At 38.7% G+C, this 21,823-nt stretch overlaps 1 protein-coding gene across 1 annotated transcript in view; it reads right to left on the bottom strand.

Annotated features, from left to right (window-relative positions):
- The window catches only part of Alg10 (alpha-1,2-glucosyltransferase Alg10), an 89,141-nt gene extending 85,183 nt beyond the window's left edge, over positions 1–3,958 (bottom strand). The window contains exon 1 of the mRNA XM_067139176.2: positions 3,661–3,958. Within this exon, the coding sequence (XP_066995277.1) occupies positions 3,661–3,849 (189 nt within the window). The 5' untranslated portion in view covers positions 3,850–3,958. The remainder of the gene's footprint in view (positions 1–3,660) is intronic.
- Positions 3,959–21,823: the final 17,865 nt, after the last annotated feature.

Genomic DNA, 21,823 nt, shown 5'->3' on the forward strand with positions numbered 1-21,823 from the left:
TATGCTAATTGTAAATCTACACCCTGGCATGGCCCACAAGCAAATCAAATGTGGACAGTGGAGTCACACAATGGACCCTGTCATTAGGCTGAACAAATGCTGACGAATGAGAAGTGCTTTCAACCATTTGGAAATGTCTATTTTCAGCAAATTGACTTTCACTGAGACAGAAATCTAACCAGAATTCAACCCAGAAACAACATCCAGCACAGACATTAATTACACACTAAAATGGAATGAATGCTCGAAATTCTACATTGAACAAATTGGTCAAAATTCAAAATAGGGTGTAGAGAACACAGAATACTACCATATATCATAGAATCTTTGCTTGCCAACTCCTCATTAAACACAGAACATTAATACAAAGACATCAATTCAAACATGAAAATTCTCCAAATTAGCCTTAAAGGACATGCTCCTTACACTAGAACAATGAGAGATACATAGGCACGCACTGTACCTCAATATTTTCAATGAACAGATACAATTCAAATCCCATGCACTATAAAACAAATAAACCAACCCCATAGTGTCACAGCCCCTGATGGACTTGGCTTACCAACTGACCATTGCTCCGCCCGAAGACCTGCAGATTACAAGATGATGTGTGGTTACCACGACAAATTCTCTCAGGTGTTATTCTTGGCCTCCTAGACCAAGGCTGCTATCTCACCATCAATTACCCAATTGTTCTCCCATAGGATAAGTGGACCTTGAATCAGCCTTCAGAACCACGTAAAAATCCCTAACCTCTGGGAAACTAATTTGGGGCCTTCTGGTAAGAGGTAAGTTCACCATCCCTAGATCGCTAAGCCAGCTTCATGCACTATACAACCACATACAGAAAATACCTCTCTACTCGCAAATATTGATAATAGATACAAAACATCAGGTGTTCTTACCTGGAAGTCAGATTGCTGATGATAGTCAATTCAAAATGGTTGAAAGCAGTTCAAAAAGGTACTTAATTTACAGATAAAGACCAATTGTGCAGTCAATATACTATAAATCAATGAAATAACAGTTAGGCCAACATAACAGACATACAAAAGCAAAAAGCAAAGCAAAGTCACCTCCGTACAGGCCATGAAGGCGCTTGGAGGAGTGGAAGCTAAAGGCTTCCACCATTGCTAACCTCGGCACGTGATGGGGTAGAATGGTTAGCTCTATGTCCGGCTGCCTTTGCCGCCAGGAATTAACCTGGTACTCATTTTTGGTGTAGGCTGAGTGAACCTCAGGGCCACATGCACCTCCAGAAGTGGAAATCTCGTTTCTTAAATTTTAAGACTTCCCGACGGGGATTCGAACCCACGTCCTTCCGGGCGAACTGAGCACGTCTTTACCGCCTCGGCCAGGCAGCCCCTATAACAGACATCCACACTGAAAAAAACCCATATTTTGCAATCTGAGCGTTAGAGGGAAAACTTGAAAAGTTGCATATTTTCTCCCAGAGCAGTCTGTTAGCTTCTAAGAGTGCTTAAAAGCATCTCTTAACACTGACAGTAGATGAAGGGATGATGAACATTTATATTTCAACTTGTTTATGATAAAACATGTTACTGCATTGAAATGCCATGTTCATGGTAGAAAGTTCTCGAACTAAACAAAACATTTTACCAAGTCAGAATTACTGTATTCAAGTCTAGGTAAAACTCTAGGAGGGTGAGTGTCAATGAAGCAATGAACCGCACGATAGTCACTTGCAAGAAGCCGCATGTCTCAAACAAGGGTCAAATTTAAATTTTTACACACACCTTCCCTTTGCTTGACATGTATACTGTAGAGAGACCAATAATCTGATACGAGAATCTAACAATAAAAAAACTAATGGCAATGAATTAACAGGACACATAGACTCACACCCTCTAAATTAAGTCTAAACCCTTATGTCTCGATTTGCTTGGCATACAAGCTTAATGCAGATAAATGTTAAAGGATTAATACATACATCTAAACAAAGTCAGGCTGCTTATGTCTACTGAAAGCAGACCAATAATATGACATTCAGTACAAACTGACCACCATAGTCTAGCAAACATCATGGCATATTCACAGCGAGACTACACCTCAACTTAAACAGAACTCTATTCAAGTATGATACCTAAATATTTACCCTTCACGGGAAGCACACTTAACTGGCACCTACTGTTCAAGAGTTTTATGCAATTTTTTTTATATTTACTACTACTACTACTACTATAGTTGGGTCCACGAGAGCTGGAGTATGACATCTGAGCAGCAAAAGCAGTAATTAAAAAGTACGCTGCGTTGTCACAGTTACCTCGATCTGAGGTATATCACCCTTCCAGACAGGTTGAATATTTAATCAAATATATAGGCCTAATGTAGTTCAATGAACTTTGACTCATTCCTAAGCTTGTGCTAATAATTCCAGCATTTAAGACAGAGCATGTCATTGCCGATAAATATGAGATTTCATGACCACTAACCATAACTAACAATAACCTCAATGATGGTGCTTGTTGTTTAAGGGGGCCTAATGACAATAACCTCAACAAATGCACATGTTAAATAAAAAATAGAACTGTACAACTAGCCACTGATTAATTTACAAAAAAATAAACTAACAAAAAAAATAATATTCTGAAAACAAACACACAAATAATTACATAAAGCAGCAACAACTATCACAACTAACACAGTACCACTCCAAATAACATCACAAACGCTACTAAGAGAAAGCCAACCCACGTGGTGATAGCTTCCTTAAATGTAGCATCTCTGTTATCGTTGCCATAGCAACAGACCATTTTCGAGCAGCATTGGTCAACTTCCTCTTGCAAGTGGTGCTAAACATCAGACTCCAACTCTCGCGGGCCTTAGTATAGGCCTACTACTACTACTACCTATTTAACACAATCATCATCACAACGACAACTGCTGAGATTTCTAATACGTGCACTTCACCAGTGTAATGCACCCTGAAGAAATATGCACATGAAAAATAACATGATTTCAATTTCAGATATATATAAAACAATAATTTGATCAAACTGCAACAATAAGTCTGTACAAGACATCCTTGCTCTCATCATTGTACCACCCTATCCATTTAAGAGGGCCTAGTTGGTGTATAATTAGCAAGAGTGTAATGAGGATACCATGGTACAAACAAGATATTTAGAAATTCTGATGAAAACATACAAATAGCTTATTAATTACAAAAGGACATACAGTTATGGGGATGGCCACATCTGGAAACATAATTCACTGTGAGAATGGAAACTGTAACATTCAAAATAGCCTACTGCTATTTCTTGATGGTTACAGTCTTTTTGCATGTCTTTTTGGAGGGGGCAAAGCAAAATGTGTCAGTCTAATTATGGCTGTGACAGTGTAGAAGCTAGTGAGGTAGTGATGGTAACAACTTTCAGAGCACAACTAGTGTATCTGGATGTTATGAAAGGTACAACTTATAGGGCCAGTCGTGTGTGAAAAGCAATGGCAAACTACCTCACTTCCCATACCTCGCATATCTTATTATGGCAGCACTATCGGCGCATAACCTATGGTGGTGCTTCTTGAGGATCCAAAAAGCCTCCGGTCTTTAAAAATTATTGTTTTTCGAAAAGATAAATATAAAAATGTCAAAAACGTATTTCTACGACACAGTTCACAAATACACATCTCAATTACCTCTTTGAATAATCCTTTGCAATAATTATTGGCCTGAGGAACGTGAAATGCTTCGTCCAAGTAAGGAGTCGGTTGAACAGCGTAAATTAAACTAAATATGCAATACGAGACACAGACAAATGCAAATGATACTATTCCACCTATCAATATGTGCATTTTCGAATTCGTGGCCGTTCTTTTTGCTGCCATTTTTCGACATCTAGTAGGTAGCACCTGGTTAAATACAACACACACACCATGCCATGCACGACCGTTTGTTTACAAAACAAAACTGCTCTCCAAAGCCACTGCGCTTACAGCCAACCAGATATCACAGAACGTTTCACTACCACGAGAGACCGCTAGAGCTGTTACCAATGCCACCAATATCATTCTAGGGTACGTAAATATCCCCAAATAATGTTTTGTACAAACTCCTCATCACGTTGGCAGCCTTTGCTTAGTTAAAATCATTTTGTTGTTGCCTAGCAACGATTTTCACATTTTAAGACACAAACAACTTTGGTCGACAATACTCAAAATATAGTTCTAATTATTTCTGTGTAATGATATATCTAACATAATCATGAAACAATAGTTTCTTTTGAATCTACAGATACGCTATCAAGGTTTTTTTTTTTTCAGCTGCGTCAATGGTAATAGATGTTAAGCGATATTTTCGTGACCCCTCATAAGAAATGGATCGTGTGGATTTAGAAATTGCTGTAGAGAAGCAGAGCATTACAAATGTGTTGAACTGTTTGTTATCTAATTTGGAAATTGCCGTACGTATTTTGGCATTTTCAGCATGCTGGACTTCTTTGCCAAGGGCATTCCTTAAAAATATTTACATTTTGAAACTGCTAGCAATTTCATGTGAAAGTGTGACCTATAAATTAGGCCTGCGTCATGTTATTGCAAATTAATAATGCTAAGAAATAACATCACAGACAAGGTATATTTGTTGTTGAAACGGTGACCTATGTGGTGTAATTTTTTTATTTTTTATTTTATTATTTTATTTTTTTGAGTGGTTTTAAGTCGCACTAACACATCGAAGGATTTCGGCGATGCAAGGATTGGAAAAGGCTAGGATTCGGACATAGCGCTGATGCGAAGTCAAAGAAAATACGAAAAAGAAGAAGGCTACTCTTTGGTAGTGACCGTGGCCTTAATTAAGGTATGGTATACGTAGCCGGGCTGAGTGGCTCAGACAGTTGAGGTGCTGGCCTTCTGACCCCAGTGTGGCAACTTCAGTCTTGGCTCAGTCCAGTGGTATTTGAAGGTGCTCAAATACGTCAGCCTCATGGTGTTAGATGTACTACCACTAAAAGAATCTCTGCGGGACTAAATTCCGGCACCTCGGCGTCTCCAAAAGCTAGTGATGGGCTAGCGACGGAATCGAGTAGAATCGAGTAATGTGCTCTTAGAATCGGTATACTCGACTCCAGACTCGAGTCCAAGCATACTAGTGTCACTATCTGTGGACATATCTTAGAACTATAATATATTGTACTGGATTGCACGGCATTCAGGGTCACCCACATAATATTTTTGTGATGTGGATTGCAATATGTTTACTGCTGATGATTGGTTTTATTGAGTCATCGGTCGTCAATAATTTTATTGTTACGATAATTATTATCATCATAGGCAAAATATTTATGACTTACTAACAAACCGTCAACTTGAAAGATAGACACGTAGGACCGAAGATGAGCGTAGGATGGGGACAATTTCCACACTGTGGTGGGGACCTTTTCTAATGTCGATAACGGCAACGTTCTATTATTATTGATATTATTATTACTGTTATTACTGTGCAGCCTGGAAGTAGCCACCAGGGATTTGTTGATAGCTATGATATATTATTCCCGCGACGTCCTTGCAGGAAAACGTGTAATAATATTGTGCGAAATAATGACAATATTACTACCAGAGAATTTATTGCAAAGATACATGTGTAGGGCGTTCAGAAACATACATATGCTGTAGTATCACTCATTGTTATTGTCTAACTCGTTGGCTGAATGGACAGAGTACCAGCCTTCGGAACAGAAGATCCCGGGTTATCGCTTCTGATTAATTCTCCTGGCTCGGGGACTGGTTGTTTTTGTCCGTCCCAACACTCTCCCATTCATATTCACACAACACACTACACTACAAATCACCACAGAAACACAAATTTCGGTTAGGGGCGCGCGGCTGTGAGCTTGCATCCAGGAGATAGTGGATTCGAATCCCACTGTCGGCAGCTCTGAAGATGGCTTTCCGTGAGTTCCCATTTTCACACCAGGCAATTGCCGGGGCTGTACCTTAATTAAGGCCACAGCCGCTTCCTTTCACTTCCTAGGCCTTTCCCATCCCATCGTCGCCGTAAGACCTATCTGTGTCGGTGCGATGTAAAGCAAATAGCAAAAAAAAAAAAAAAAAAATAATAATAATAATAATAATACTGCTTACATCCCGCCGCTGTTCTTCGACCTTCACTCAACTTCTAAAGACTACACTCGGTTTTGTTCCTTTGATGAGTCATGTGTTGCAATGATAAACGTCAAAACGGAGGGTGTATTTTGTTCATTGCGTTCATTGTTTAGCTAGAACAGAACCACGTTCTGTCTGATTTGCTTCGTGTACATACATAACATCACATTCCGGACGCCTAATCTTAATCTTAATACCCTACATTATATCTGCCGAAAGTATGATGTAAGTATAAACTATTCACCTGTCCCCTCGGACGATTGTAGACAGTAAAAAAATTGAAATGGCGTATGGCTTTTAGTGCCGGGAGGTCCCAGGAGGGGTTCGGCTCGTCAGGTGCAGGTCTTTTGATTTGACACTCGTAGGCGACCTGTGCGTCGTGATGAGGATGAAATGATGATGAAGCAACACATACACCCATCCCCCATGCCAGGCAAATTAACCAATGATGGTTAAAATTCCCGACCCCGCCGGGAATCGAACCCGGGACCCTGTTATCAAAGGCCAGCACTCTAACCATTTAGCCATGGAGCAGGACACCGTGACAGTGATTTTAAATAATAATAATAATAATGTTATGAGTTTTACGTCCAACTACGTACATTTTTATGCCGAGGTGCCGGAATTTAGTCACTCAGGAGTTCTTTCATGTGCCAGCAATTCTACCGATACGAGGCTGACGTATCTGAGCACCTTCAAATATCATTGGACTAAACCAGTATCGAACCTGCCAAGTTGGGCTCAGAAGTCCAGATAACTATGCTATCATTATTAGAATAGATGGCATATTCAGTAGAGTGGGTGAGAGACACCGTGAACGGATATTTTCACACTTTATTATGCGTATGTAGTTGTAGTATTATCTTTCGCAAGTCATCATCAAATTCCGATTATTTATTTTGCTCACTCATTAAGAATATTTATATCGTTCTGGTCTATCGCAGTCCCATAAAACCTCGGCGACCACTTGTACATATGCTCCATCCATCCAACAGTGGGCGAGAGAGCAAACGTGTGACGTCATGCTGTCATCGAGTCTTCGCAAGCGAAACAAGCCTGAGCCTGGACTCGGAAGAGTCGAGTACCACGATTCCAGGCATCACTCGCGCACATCACTACCAAAATCAATCAATCAATCAATACTGATCTGCATTTAGGGCAGTCGCCCAGGTGGCAGATTCCCTATCTGTTGCTTTCCTAGCCTTTTCCGAAATGATTTCCAAGAAATTGGAAATTTATTGAACATCTCCCTTGGTAAGTTATTCCAATCCCTAACTCCCCTTCCTATAAATGAATGTTTGCCCCAGTTTGTCCTCTTGAATTCCAACTTTATCTTCATATTGTGATCTTTCCTACTTTTATAGACGCCATTCAAACCTATTCGTCTACTAATGTCATTCCACGCCATCTCTCCGCTGACAGCTCGGAACATACCACTTAGTCGAGCAGCTCTTCTTCTTTCTCTCAATTCTTCCCAACCCAAACATTGCAACATTTTTGTAACGCTACTCTCTTGTCGGAAATCACCCAGAACAAATCGAGCTGCTTTTCTTTGGATATTTTCCAGTTCTTGAATCAGGTAAGCCTGGTGAGGGTCCCATACACTGGAACCATACTCTAGTTGGGGTCTTACCAGAGACTTATATGCACTCTCCTTTACATCCTTACTACAACCCCTAAACACCCTCATAACCATGTGCAGAGATCGGTACCCTTTATTTACAATCCCATTTATGTGATTACCCCAGTGAAGATCTTTCCTTATATTAACATCTAGATACTTACAATGATCCCCAAAAGGAACTTTCACCCCATCAACTCAGTAATTAAAACTGAGAGGACTTTTCTTATTTGTGAAACTCACAACCTGACTTTTAGCCCCGTTTATCAACATACCATTGCCTGCTGTCCATCTCTCAATATTTTCGAGGTCACGTTGCAGTTGCTCACAATCTTGTAACTTATTTATCACTCCGTAGAGAATAACATCATCCGCAAAAAGCCTTACCTCCGATTCCACTCCTTTACTCATATCATTTATATATATAAGAAAACATAAAGGTCCGATAACACTGCCCTGAGGAACTCCCCTCTCAACTATTACAGGGTCAGACAAAGCGTCACCTACTCTAACTCTCTGAGATCTATTTTCTAGAAATATAGCAACCCATTCAGTCACTCTTTTGTCTAGTCCAATTGCACTCATTTTTGCCAGTAGTCTCCCATGATCCACCCTATCAAATGCTTTAGACATGTCAATCGCGATACAGTCCATTTGACCTCCAGAATCCAAGATATCTGCTATATCTTGCTGGAATCCTACAAGTTGAGCTTCAGTGGAATAACCTTTCCTAAAACCGAATTGCCTTCTATCGAACCAGTTATTAATTTCACAAACATGTCTAATATAATCAGAAAGAATGCCTTCCCAAAGCTTACATACAATGCATGTCAAACTTACTGGCCTGTAATTTTCAGCTTTATGTCTATCACCCTTTCCTTTATACACAGGGGCTACTATAGCAACTCTCCATTCATCTGGTATAGCTCCTTCGGCCAAACAATAATCAAATAAGTACTTCAGATATGGTACTATATCCCAACCCATTGTCTTTAGTATAACCCCAGAAATCTGATCAATTCCAGCCGCTTTTCTAGTTTTCAACTTTTGTATCTTATTGTAAATGTCATTGTTATCATACGTAAATTTTATTACTTCTTTGGCCTTGGTCTATTCCTCTATCTCGACATTATCCTTGTAACCAACAATCTTTACATACTGCTGACTGAATACTTCTGCCTTTTGAAGATCCTCACATACACTCTCCCCTTGTTCATTAATTATTCCTGGAATGTCCTTCTTGGAACCTGTTTCTGCCTTAAAATACCTATACATACCTTTCCATTTTTCACTAAAATTTGTATGACTGCCAATTATGCTTGCCATCATGTTATCCTTAGCTGCCTTCTTTGTTAGATTCAATTTCTAGTAAGTTCCTTCAATTTCTCCTTACTTCCACAGCCATTTCTAACTCTATTTCTTTCCAGTCTGCACCTCCTTCTTAGTCTCTTTATTTCTCTATTATAATAAGGTGGGTCTTCACCATTCCTTACCACCCTTAAAAGTACAAACATGTTTTCGCATTCCTCAACAATTTCTTTAAACCCATTATGGGACATAAAAACAAATAATGTCATTATTATTAAGGTATGGGTCCAGCATTTGCCTGGTGTGAAAAGTGACCTACGTAAGTTTATCGGTATCTTTAAAGAAACACTCAGAATCAGCATTTACTTTAGTTGTGTTGGACCAGAAGAAAAAAAAAAAAAAAAAAGGATTTTACATATTTCATTTCTATAGATTATTATTATTGTTATTTCATTTCAGGGCGTTGATGCAATCTGAACAGTACAAATACACACAAACCATAAATTACACATTACATTTCACAAAATGCACTGCACACCAAGGTACAGATATGATTGGTTCGATCACACTAAGTCCATCTAATAACAACCCAGCATTTTCAAACATTTTTTTTTTATCGCAGCAAGAGGCGTGATAGGTGATCTTAACTATTTTTGGGTCGCTGAACACAAATCCGTTGTCTGTTTCTGCATATCACATCACTTTTTCTTGCAATAGGTATATCAAAATAAGAGATAGACCTGAATATTGCATATAAAAAGTATGGAAAAAATGTTGATAATTTTGGAAATATTTATAATTTTTTGTATTATTATATATATTTTGAAATAGTTGAATATGTCTTGAATTATTATCTGTCTGTTAGGTCATCAGCCCAGAGGCTGGTTGGATCCTCAAATAGCACCACCAAAGGTTATGCGGTTATAAGGAAACCGCAAAAACCAGTGGCAGCACCAAAATGAGGCGTACTAGGCAAGACGAGGAGTGAGGTAGTTTGCCATTGCTTTCCTCAATGGGTCAGAAAGTGCCATTGCAGCACGACTGACCCTATGAGCAACACCTTTCATGACACTCAGATGCACTAGTCATGCTCTGAATGTCATTACTCAGCACCACCCATACCCCAGCAGCTTCCATATTGTCACAGCCATGGATGAGACTGGGACTTCGGTGGAAGCTACACTTTACTCTGGCCTGTGCCAAGAGATGGATACAAAAGTACTGTATCCATCAAGAAATGGCAGCAGGCAATTGAATTATTATATACAATGAATAATAATTGAGTATAAAATTACAATGAATATTTAGCATTTATTGTAATATAATACTGATTTACACAGAAACAACTCTGAGGCAATGAAAGCAATTTATGTTGACAATTAAATGTGATTTACAACCAAACAATGTAACTTTTATTCAGTATCTTTATGAATTCATAAATGTGAACAAAATAAACTTTAACAGTCCTAGATGTCCCCTTGGAATGAACGCTTGGCTGCCCAGCATCTGACTGCATAAAATTTGTCTTCCCTTTGCAAACACCAACACTACTTTACAAAAAACAATATAAATATGAGTCTCCACCTTATCAATACAAAATTAATTTACATTAAGCTGGTAAATATAGTCAAGACTAGTTTCGACCCCTAGGGGGTCATCTTCAGTTGACATGCATTAAAAATGTATTTTTTACAAAAACATCACATGTAGTGGTAAAAGCTTAAATTAATTTGAACCGATCATAAATGTTGGTATGTCTGATACATTTGGGCTATTGTATGTGTCAATTTTGAGTTTTTAGCACACAGTGTGAAGGTAGTTGATTAACTAGTGTGCATCATCCATGAAGTCACATGTTATTTTTTATGCTACTACCATCCAATTTTTTGGGTTATACAATGTGGAATATACATACATTTGTGCAAATCAACAGTGGCAAGTTTAACAATATACATTTAAAGTTGGTTCATAAATTACACAAATTGGCTATTGATTAGTCATATGAAAATGTAGGACATTGGTTTGAACACTTTTGACTGAAATATCAATGTAACACCTTACTGGCATATATCTTAGATGCTAAAATCAGTTTATAAAGCCTGTTATTCTTGATTGAGTCTTGGAATAGGGTTAAAATTTTTTTAAATAAAAACTATTTGCTTAGTATAGGCATTAAATAATGCTGTTAAAATGGACATATAACTAAAACAGTGGTATATGTATGCCATATATGCCTGGTTAAAAACACATTACATTAATGTTATTGATATGTGGTGCTACATGTACATTGTTTTGGAATAAATGGGGTTGACGAATTTTTCACAACAGTCTTAGATATAGTGTTCCGATAAAATGGGTCCGTAAAAATATTTATATGTAAAAAACGGTTAGGTAAGTATTTGAATAATCCGCTTGCAGATCAGGTAATACTTAGTTATATATCTGGAGATATTTTAGGCAGCTGCTAATGTTGGAGTTATTAGAAATGTTTTTCATCCGTATGTCGTGATGTTTTAAGTTGGTGACATTTGTCAGAACGTGTTGAAATTATGCGTCTTGATGCACGTTGATTTTATCATGGAAGCGTATATGTTGTAAAAACAAGGTACAGTATGTAAGGTGTTGGAACCGTGCATTCTTTGTAGCTGCCTGTTGAGATAGTCTTGACTATATTTACCAGCTTAATGTAAATTAATTTTGTATTGATAAGGTGGAGACTCATATTTATATTGTTTTTTGTAAAGTAATATCTATCAATACGGAAATGAAACTTATAAACAACAACACCAACACTAGTCGGCCATCATTGGTTCATCCCACCTCCCCTTGTTTCTTTCTGCCTCCTTGATGTCCTGGTGGAACCTCTCTCCCATCTCTTCACTAACAGCCCCAAGATTTTCCAGAAAGTGATTGAGATGAGAATGAAGGAAGTGCATTTTCAGACTCATTCTACACCCCAACTCTTTCATTTCATCCAACATCGTTTTCACTATTGTTTCGTATTGTTCATCCTGTACATTTCCTAGGAACTTCGTTATGACATCTCTTATTGAATTTCATGCAGCAAGTTCAAAGTTCAAAGTTTCTGTCTTTGAGAAGCTTTCTAATTTGTGGTCCATTAAAAATGCCTTCGTTGACTTTTGCATCAGATAAATGTGGAAATTTGCTTGCAAAGTACTTGAAACAGGGGCTACTTTTGTCCAAGGCCTTAACAAACTGCTTCATGATTCCCAGTTTGATGTGTAGCGGTGGCAAAATAACTTTTGGTGGGTGAACTAAGACAGCATTTGTAAAATTTTTCACATCAGGTGTCAAAACTTGTGTCAAAACTTGTCTCTTGTGCCAGGACCAGTGTTTGTCCCCAGCTCTGCTGTCCCATTCACATAAATAACAAGGGCATTTAGTGTAGCCTGCTTGTTGTCCTAATAGAATACCACACACCTTCAAGTCACTACACACATTCCACCGGTGCTCATGATATTAGATTTTATCTAAAACAGTTTGCATTGTGATACAATTTTCTTTTATTGAAATGGAATGTGCCACAGGAATCGAAGCTAGAATGTTTCTGTTATGAAGTAGTACAGCCTTTAAGCTCCTCTTGGAGGAATCCACAAACAATCTCTATTCTTTGGGATTGTAATCCCTCCGTAGCTGTTCTACCAATCCTGGAATTTCACAGGAGTAGGTCAGATCATCTTCCTTCTTGAAATACTTCCTGAACTCCTTATCTCTATGTCTTGTTTTTTTCTTCTTTTAGTTGTGACCTTAGCAGTTCACTTTTTTCCTTCGTGACACCAAGGTATCATATCAGATCACTCAACTCCGACTGTTTAAACAATTGTGGACCTACTGCATCTGCGTCAGGTGAAAAATCTGTATCAACTTGCTCGTTTACAGAATTTGAGGAACCGTCAGAGTCAGGTAAACTGGTACGAGGAGAAGGTATTGGAATTTCCAATCCATGAGGAACAGGTCTCATCGCCGACTTTAAATGTGGGTACACAATACTGTCCTTGTTTCTCTTATTGAATCCCGCTACTTTACACAGGCAAAAGTAACAGTCCCTGGTATGGTCCTGGGACTCGTGCCAAACCATTCCTATACCTTACGTTTCCCAATGCTCCACTGTCGTAGGTTTTCAAGGCATGTTTTACAAATTACGTGGGGAGCCCACGACTTGTCCAAGTCTCCTAGTTTTACCTTAAAATATGCATAATATAAACGTTTCATTTATGCAGTTATTGGCCTACTCTGTCCCTTCATAATATAACACCCATACACGTCTGGCTTATTCACACATCTTGTTTTAATTCCTGACACACTTGCCATTTTCGCGACACAACACAGTATAAAAAGGTCAGACTCCCGCCACACTCACACCACAACTGACTGGCTTCACCGCATTGCCACTACCACGAGCTCAAAATAGACTCTGTTGTCTGACTAATTCAATGGAGGGGACATAGTCAGTGGAGGAGGTTTGGATTGACAAACGTACGCAACATTAACAAAGCAAACCACAGCCACTCTAACAACAGCAGATTCAGTGTTATCACAAAGGAGCACTGTGCCGCAATGACACATTTTCAGACAGTAAATGGCAAATAACACAAATACTAGTGTGATACAATAGAACCAATGACATTTCTGAAATCAGGAGACCTTATTTAGTTACAATCATGTATCAGATGCTTTGCAGCAAAAATCATGCTGGGTAGTGAAATCAGTGATTCCCTCTTCGGTAGCTTGAACAAAGTCTTGAAGTATACATTGGACAGGGCATAGTTGACAGTTATACATGTGTGGGATAGTTAGTTTTTCCCCACAATGGCAAAGTTCTGTCCGATTTCCAATATAACCCCACTTCTTGAGGTCGTCACTAGAACTTCAAGTACCACTCTTCAAACCAGGTGTGCTGATTTTGGATAATTTTTGAGGGTGGTATGATTAACATGAACACAGACATGTGAAAGAAAATTCTGGAGGTGGTGCTGGTAAAACCAGATTAGCCCTATGGAGAAAACGAAGTAATAGATGATAGGCCTATTAGTGATCACGAAGCAGTTTTTGTCGTAGTTAAAAATAAATGTGACTGAAAGGAAGGTTTTAGAAGTAGGACTATTAGGCAGTACCATATGACTGATAAAACACGCATGAGGGAGTTTTTGAAAAGTAACTAAGATCGGTGGAAAACGGTAAATAAAAATGTAATGTGAATGTGACAACAGATAATATAGATGTTGATTCCCATAGGGAACTTAAAATATTTGTCCTGAATGAGTAAATTTATAATACCAATATAATGGTCCGTTATTGGACATTATAAATTTTCCAGCTAACTCATTCTTGGTTGCCTGCATTTCGCCCTCGTGTGCTAAGTTGGGCTTGTCAGTTGGGACTTAGCACACCTCCCAAGACGCAAGGCTAGTGCATACTGTGGAGGCCACTGCATAGGCTACCTGAAGCCACCAGCAGTGCCAATGCACTTTGAGAGCTATGTCTCATTTCCAAAAATTGATGCCTGCCTGGGAAACGCAGGCAACCAAGAATGAGTTAGCTGGAAAATTTATAATGTCCAATAATGGACCATTATATTGGTATTATAAATTTACTCATTCAGGACAAATATTTTAAGTTCCCTATGGGAATCAACATTTGTATCATCTGATGGCCAGGCAGGTATCAATTTTTGGAAATGAGACATAGCTCTCATAGTGCATTGGCACTTATGGTGGCTTCAGGTAACCTATGCAGTGGCCCCCACGGTATGCACTAGCCTTGCGTCTTGGGAGGTGTGTCCCAAATGACGAGCCCAACTTAGCACATGAGGGCGAAACGCAGGCAACCAAGAATGAGTTAGCTGGAAAATTTATAATGTCCAATAACGGACCATTATATTGCTATTATGTGACAACAGGTTTGTACCTTTAAAGGTGGTAAGGAATGGTGAAGACACAATATATTATAACAGACAAGTAAAGAGACTAAGAAGGAGGTGCAGGCTGGAAAGAAATAGAGTTAGAAATGGCTGTGGAAGTAAGGAGAAATTGAAGGAACTTACTAGGAAATTGAATCTAACAAAGAAGTCAGCTAAGGATAACATGATGGCAAAGCATAATTGGCAGTCATACAAATTTTAGTGAAAAATGGTAGGGTATGTAGGGGTACTTTAAGGCAGAAACAGGTTCCAAGAAGAACATTCCAGGAACCATTAATGAACAAGGGGAGTGTGTATGCGAGGATCTGCAAAAGGCAGAAGTATTCAGTCAGCAGTATGTAAATTTTGTAGGTTACAAGGATAATGTCCTGATAGAGGAGGTGACTAACACTAAAGAAGTATTAAAATTTACATATGATAACAATGACATTTACAATAAGATACAAAAGTTGAAAACTAGAAAAGCGGTTCTAATTGATAATATTTCCGTGGATATAGTGAAGACCATGAGTTGGGATATAGTACCATATCTGAAGTACTTATTTGATTATTGTTTTGTTGAAGGAGCTATACCGAATGAATGGAGAGTTGCTATAGTTGCCCCTGTGTATAAAGGAAAGGGTGATAGACATAAAGCTGAGAATTACAGGCCAGTAAGTTTGACATGCGCTGCATGTAAGCTTTGGAAAAGCATTCTTTCTGATTATTAGACACGTTTGCGAAATTAATAACTGGTTCGATAGAAGGCATTTCAGGTTTAGGAAAAATGATTCAACGGAAGCTCAACTTGTAGGATTCCAGAAAGATATAGCAGATATCTTGGATTCAGGAGGTCAAATGGATTGTATTGCGATTGACCAGTCTAAGGTATTTGATAAGGTAGATCCTGGGAGAGAACTGGCAAAAATGAGTGCAATTCGACTAGACAAAAGAGTGACCTGAATGGGTGGCTATATTTCTAGAAAATAGGTCTCAGAGAATCGATGATGATGATCATGCTTGTTGTTTTAAGGGGCCTAACATCTAGGTCATTGGCCCTCTCAGAGAATTAGAGTAGGTGAAGTTTTATCTGACCCTGTAATAATTAAGAGGGGAATTCCTCAAGGCAGTATTCTTGGGCATTTATATTTTCTTATATATTTAAATGATATGAATAAAGAAGTGGAATCAGAGATAAGGCTTTTTGCAGATGATGTTATGTGAGTTTCACAAATAGGAAAAATTCTCTCAGTTTTAATTACTGTGTTGATGGGGTGAAAGTTCCTTTTGGGGATCATTGTACATACCTAGGTGTTAATATAAGGAAAGATTTTCATTGGGGTATATACTGTACATAAATGGGATTGTAAATAAAGAGTACAGATCTCTGCACATCGTTACGGGGGTATTTAGGGGTTGTAGTAAGAATGTAAAGGAGATGGTAGATAAGTCTCTGGTAAGACCCCAACTAGAGTATGGTTCCGGTGTCTGGGACCCTCACCGGGATTAGATTACTTGATTCAAGAACTGGAAAAATCCAAAGAAATAAGCTCAATTTGTTCTGGGTGATTTCTGACGAAAGATTAGAGTTACAAAAATGTTGCAAAGTTTGGCCTGGAAGACTTGGGAGAAAGGAGACGACCTGCTCGACTATGTGGTATATTTACAAGTTATAAGAATCTTTTTGCTAGTTGCTTTACGTCGCACCATCACAGATAGGCTTTATGGCGACGATGGGATAGGAAAGGCCTAGGAGTGGGAAGGAAGTGGCCGTGGCCTTAATTAAGGTACAGCCCCCGCATTTGTCTGGTGTGAAAATGGGAAACCATGGAAAACCATCTTCAGGGCTGCCGAGAGTGAGATTCGAACCCACTATCTCCTGGATGCAAGCTCATAGCTGCAAAAAGAATTGTTAGGAACATTTAAGAATTTAACTTAATATGTAGGCATTGTGTAAGGAACTAGATTAGATACGAGAAGAATTAACATATTGGTGGCCAAAGCCATAGTCAAATGTAAGATATGACTTAAACTAAATGGTACAAAATGGCAATGATGTGTAATGCTCCAAGTTAAAATATTTTATAAGACTTAATGAGGAAATACATTCCAACGCAATGAAGTTTTTGGCGTAATATTTAATCATATACTACGTTCTTGTGTTGGTTCTTATTTCAATGGAATTAATAAGTTCCAGTGTTTTTAGCTTGCAACTTGTAGAGATAGAAGTTACTTTTTGTCGCACTTCTATTTAAAAACTATTATTGAACTTTAAAATTGGTGACAACTTGATGAATTTGTTATGGTGTCATTGGGCCATCTTCTTATGTTGTACTCTGTTCCTATGTTGTTATTGTATCTTGCAGTTGTTGTTACATTCTGATGTTAGCTTGTAGGTCAAAAAGGGGTTGTTGTGACCTTCTGACATTAGCTTGTAGGTAGAAAAGGGGGTTCGGGCTGTGGTGCAAGTTGTAAATATCATGCTGTCAGATGTATGTAAGGTCTGTAAAATGAAGAAGTTTAAAGTTAATGAAATTAAAGAAATGAAAGGAAACGAGGGGATTATTAATGAGTTAAATTTAAGTACTGCGGTGTTGATACTTACTTATTAGCTCCGCTGGAATTTTACCTTGTTGTGTGAAGGGTTTTTAGAGTACTGGCAGTCGCCGATGTTCTGCTTCTCGTATTGTAAGTGTGTAGTCTTAGTGGAGGGGAGTGAACGTGCAAAGGCGGGGCTATGGGCTTATGGATTGTGCGTGGGGAGGAGTTGCTTACAAATGGTGGAGAAGAGGGGCGTGATGAGTTTGTCAGCCTAGTGGGTCTGCTTATTGTTTTTGTCTTAAAACTTTAAAGAATTTATTATCTTGAAGATTTAACTTATGTAATAGGGTTAGTATATGTTCATAAAGGGGGCTTTTACTACGTATTGGATCATTTAAGTTTCGATTTGTATTATATTTCTGGTCCAAAAAATATAAAGGTTTTCAAACTCGGTCTTGAGTCTACCTTGATCAATTCTTTTTAAAATTTGAAGATCATGCTCAATTGTGGTGAAACTGTGTCTTGAATCTTTCATATGATTGCTCATTGCTGAGAATTTGTTATGTTTTTGAGCGTTGTAGTGCTTGGCATATCTAGTTAAAAAACTTCTCCCAGTTTGCCCCACGTAAGAAAAATTGCATTCAGCATATTTAAGTCTATAGATGCCAGAACCAGAATATTTATTGTTGATCGAATTAATTGTATTATGATTGAAAAACAAATTTCGATTTGAGTTTTGAGTCTTGAAAGCAATTTTAATTTCATGCTTTTTTAAGGGATTGGTAACTTGATATATAACTGGATTAGTGTAAGTGAAGGTTGCGTATTTTGGTTTGCTGGTTTCTATTGGAGAAAGGTTTGTGGCTAATTTCAATTTCACCTTGTTGATTATTTTATTAATGATTAAGGGATTGTATCCATTGAAGCTTGCAATTTCATTAATGAGGTTTAATTCTTTCTTTAGATTAACAGTCGAAAGAGGAATTTTTAATGCTCTATAAACTAAACTATAAAATGAGGCCTGTTTATGTGATTGTGGCTGTAAAGAAAGCTATGAGGTCTGTTTATGTGATTGTGGGTGTAAAGAAAATTATGTTAGCTTAGATGGCACAAACACCCAGTCCCCGAGCCAACCAAATTAACCAATTAAGTTTAAAATCCTCAACCCAGGCAAGAATTGAACCTGGGACCATGTGGACCAAAGGCCAGAACACTAACCATTTAGCAATTGAGCCGGACATCCTTAAGATGAACTACTTTCTTGAAGTGATTGGTAATATCCTTTAAGTTATCAATTATTTTTCCTTCATTCAGCAACAACTTATGACACATTTCCCTGTGAAGCAAAATATAATCACAGTCCACATAATCTTCATGGAGTTGTAAAATTTTGTCTTTGCATCATTCCTAAGTACTATCTGCATCTCACAAGAAGTCGCGGCAGCTTCCTTTCCATGCGTAGCCCTTCCCTGTCTCATTGTAGCCATAATTCCTATCTGTGTTGTTGCGACATAAAACCAATTGTAAAAAAATATTCTACTATTTTGCTTTACGTCGCACCGACACAGATAGGTCTTATGGCGACGATGGGACGGGAATGGTCTAGGAATGAGATGGAAGCGGCCGTGGCCTTAATTAAGGTGCAGCCCCAGCATTTGCCTGGTGTGAAAATGGGAAACCACGGAAAACCGCCTTCAGGGCTGCCGGCAGTGGGATTCGAAACCACTATCACCCGGGTGTGAGCTCGCAGCTGCGCGGCCCTAACTCCATGGCTAGCTCAGCCGGTACAATGAAATAGAAGTACGGCATGATCATGCAATTAAAAGTTATTTAGTATTTTAATACACACTAAGGAAATAACAGACACTGAAGAGGCTGCCAGACTGACAAATGCGTGCGTCATACGGGTGAATTATAACTCAGTGTCCACGACCTTGGCAAAAACATTATACCCCTACTACCCTTCCCCACAGCACATGCAAAGTCTCCACTACTTGCCGTAGCGCTATACAAATCGGTTAGCCGCGACGAACGGCATTTGATGCTTATTTCCACCAAACATTATGTTAATAAAATTAAAGAAAATAAAGGAAAAAATTAGCAGATAAGACACAAAGGCTTGTACAGATAACGTTTCCTTTAAAACTAATTGGCTGTGAGCTTGCATCCGGGAGATCGTGGGTTCGAATCTCACTGTGGGCAGCCCTGAAGATGGTTTTCCGTGGTTTCCCATTTTCACACCACGCAAATGCTGGTGCTGTACCTTAATTAAGGCCACGGCCGCTTCCTTCCAACTCCTAGGCCTTTCCTATCCCATCGTCGCCATAAGTCCTATCTGTGTCGGTGCGATGTAAAGCAATTACCAAAAAAAAAAAAAAATTCCTAGTTCCAGGTGGATAAAGTGAATATGTAATATTTACTCCACAAAGTGGCGAGGGGCGGGAGCGACGTTCTCTTCACGCCCCACCCCCTAATCGCCGCAACTGTTTGGTAACACGCCAAAGATGCAGAAAAGGAAATTTAATAACGTGTTAATTTATACACGTGTAGACATTCCACGCGATAAAAGAGTTGCTTGTATGAAACAAACACGGTACTGTTCGGTGAAATACTTGTGTAGACGGCATATGTCTATTTGGAGCTTCGGTTGCATTCCGACCTGGCAGTCCAGTTAAAAGTAATGTATGTGTATTCATCGCTGCTGAACACACTAGCCATTGTCGATAAGCAGACAGTAAATATAGTGCGGCTGTACCATACACCAGCCTAGAAGTATGCGGTCGAAAACGATGTTTACTAATGCAAGGGGTGCATTCGACCGGGAACGCTGAGTAACATGCTGCGAGTGTGACTCTGTTTCTTATCTCTTCATATTCTGACGTAACCTGCCCGCTAGCAGTCGTTGCCCTGTTAAAAGTAGGTGGTAGACACCCCACACATCACTTATGCATGCGGGACATTTATAAGTAGAAAGTACGGCGTCCGGGAGCCACCTGGTATATCTGTCTTTGGTTTACTTACAGCAAAAGAAAGCTTTGTCTTGTAATGCTGAATGTCAATTTTGTAGCTTAGTTTCAGATGTGTGCCATGTTGTTCTTCATAGTAGGGCTACTCCATAACCATGTCATGTAGATTTTTCACAGTCAGTTCTGGGTTTTTGAAATATTTTAGGTTTGTCTTTTTTTTATTTTAGGTTTGCCTTATGAGAAAAATAATGAGATGTGGTGTGAGGGATGGTATTAAGATGAGCCTCAATCAGATCCAGTATGTCATCTGCTAGTTTATGGTCTGTTGGTGTGTGAATCTATTAATTCTCTTAAGTCCCTGTTCATTAAAACTTATCTCTGAATGACTCTCAGTCTTTTTCTGGAAACCTGAAAAATGTTTAATATCAATTTCTGACAAACTTGAATTTTCATTCCATTTAAGTCGATATGATAGATCCAAGTGTGTTGATGCACTTTTAAGGGATCAATAGTTTTCTTCTTGGTGTTGCTGATTTCTCCATGCACCTGGCCAGCTAGGAATCTTGCAATGCCTTGTCTTGCCGATTGTAAAAACATTCTAAGAGATCATTTTGAACATCTTTATTAAATTTCTTCCAACATGACTGTTGACAACAACTATCAGAGTAAATAAAATCTTTGCTTGTAACCACTTTCACTAGCTTCGTTGTGCATGTTTCCCCAAGACATCTATGCAGTTCTCTTTTTTCTTTTTTTTTTTTTGGATATTGCCTCAATTGAGGTTGATTATTTGGCATTTTTCTGTGCAGATTGTGCATGAAGCCACAGTAATACACTGTTGTGCTACTTTATTCACATGGGACTTTCTCTGTCATGATGACCACTTGATTATCATCAGCAAAGATCATTTTCTTGACCTTTGATTGTGCTTGTCGAACTTCATCTGGGGAAGAGAAAGCTCTCCACTCCTAAGACTGTGCTTTCAACTCCAACTCAAAGTCTGTAATCCATATTTCATCAATAGCAACATTTCAACACAAGAATGCGTGACCAGCATCAAATCTTTCTTTCAGTAACTTTGCAATGTCCATGTGTTTATACTTTGGTTCAGCCGTCAAGCAGTGAGAGACTGATCAAAAACAAATTTTTCTCTTTTTTAAATCATTTGTACCATGGTGTGGGTTACTGTAGTCACATACTAGTTCGTAAACTATGGGCAATGGCTGAGTGCCCAAGTAAGTGGTCCTGAGAGTTGGGATACCAGTTGCTATGGAATGGGAGTGGAGCATCTTGGACATATTCTCAGTCATGGCCCTCCTTGTTCTCAGGCAGCTAGAACTATAC

This window comes from Anabrus simplex, chromosome 2 (genome assembly GCF_040414725.1).
Source record: "Anabrus simplex isolate iqAnaSimp1 chromosome 2, ASM4041472v1, whole genome shotgun sequence".
In the NCBI taxonomy this organism is placed as follows: Eukaryota; Metazoa; Arthropoda; class Insecta; order Orthoptera; family Tettigoniidae; genus Anabrus; species Anabrus simplex.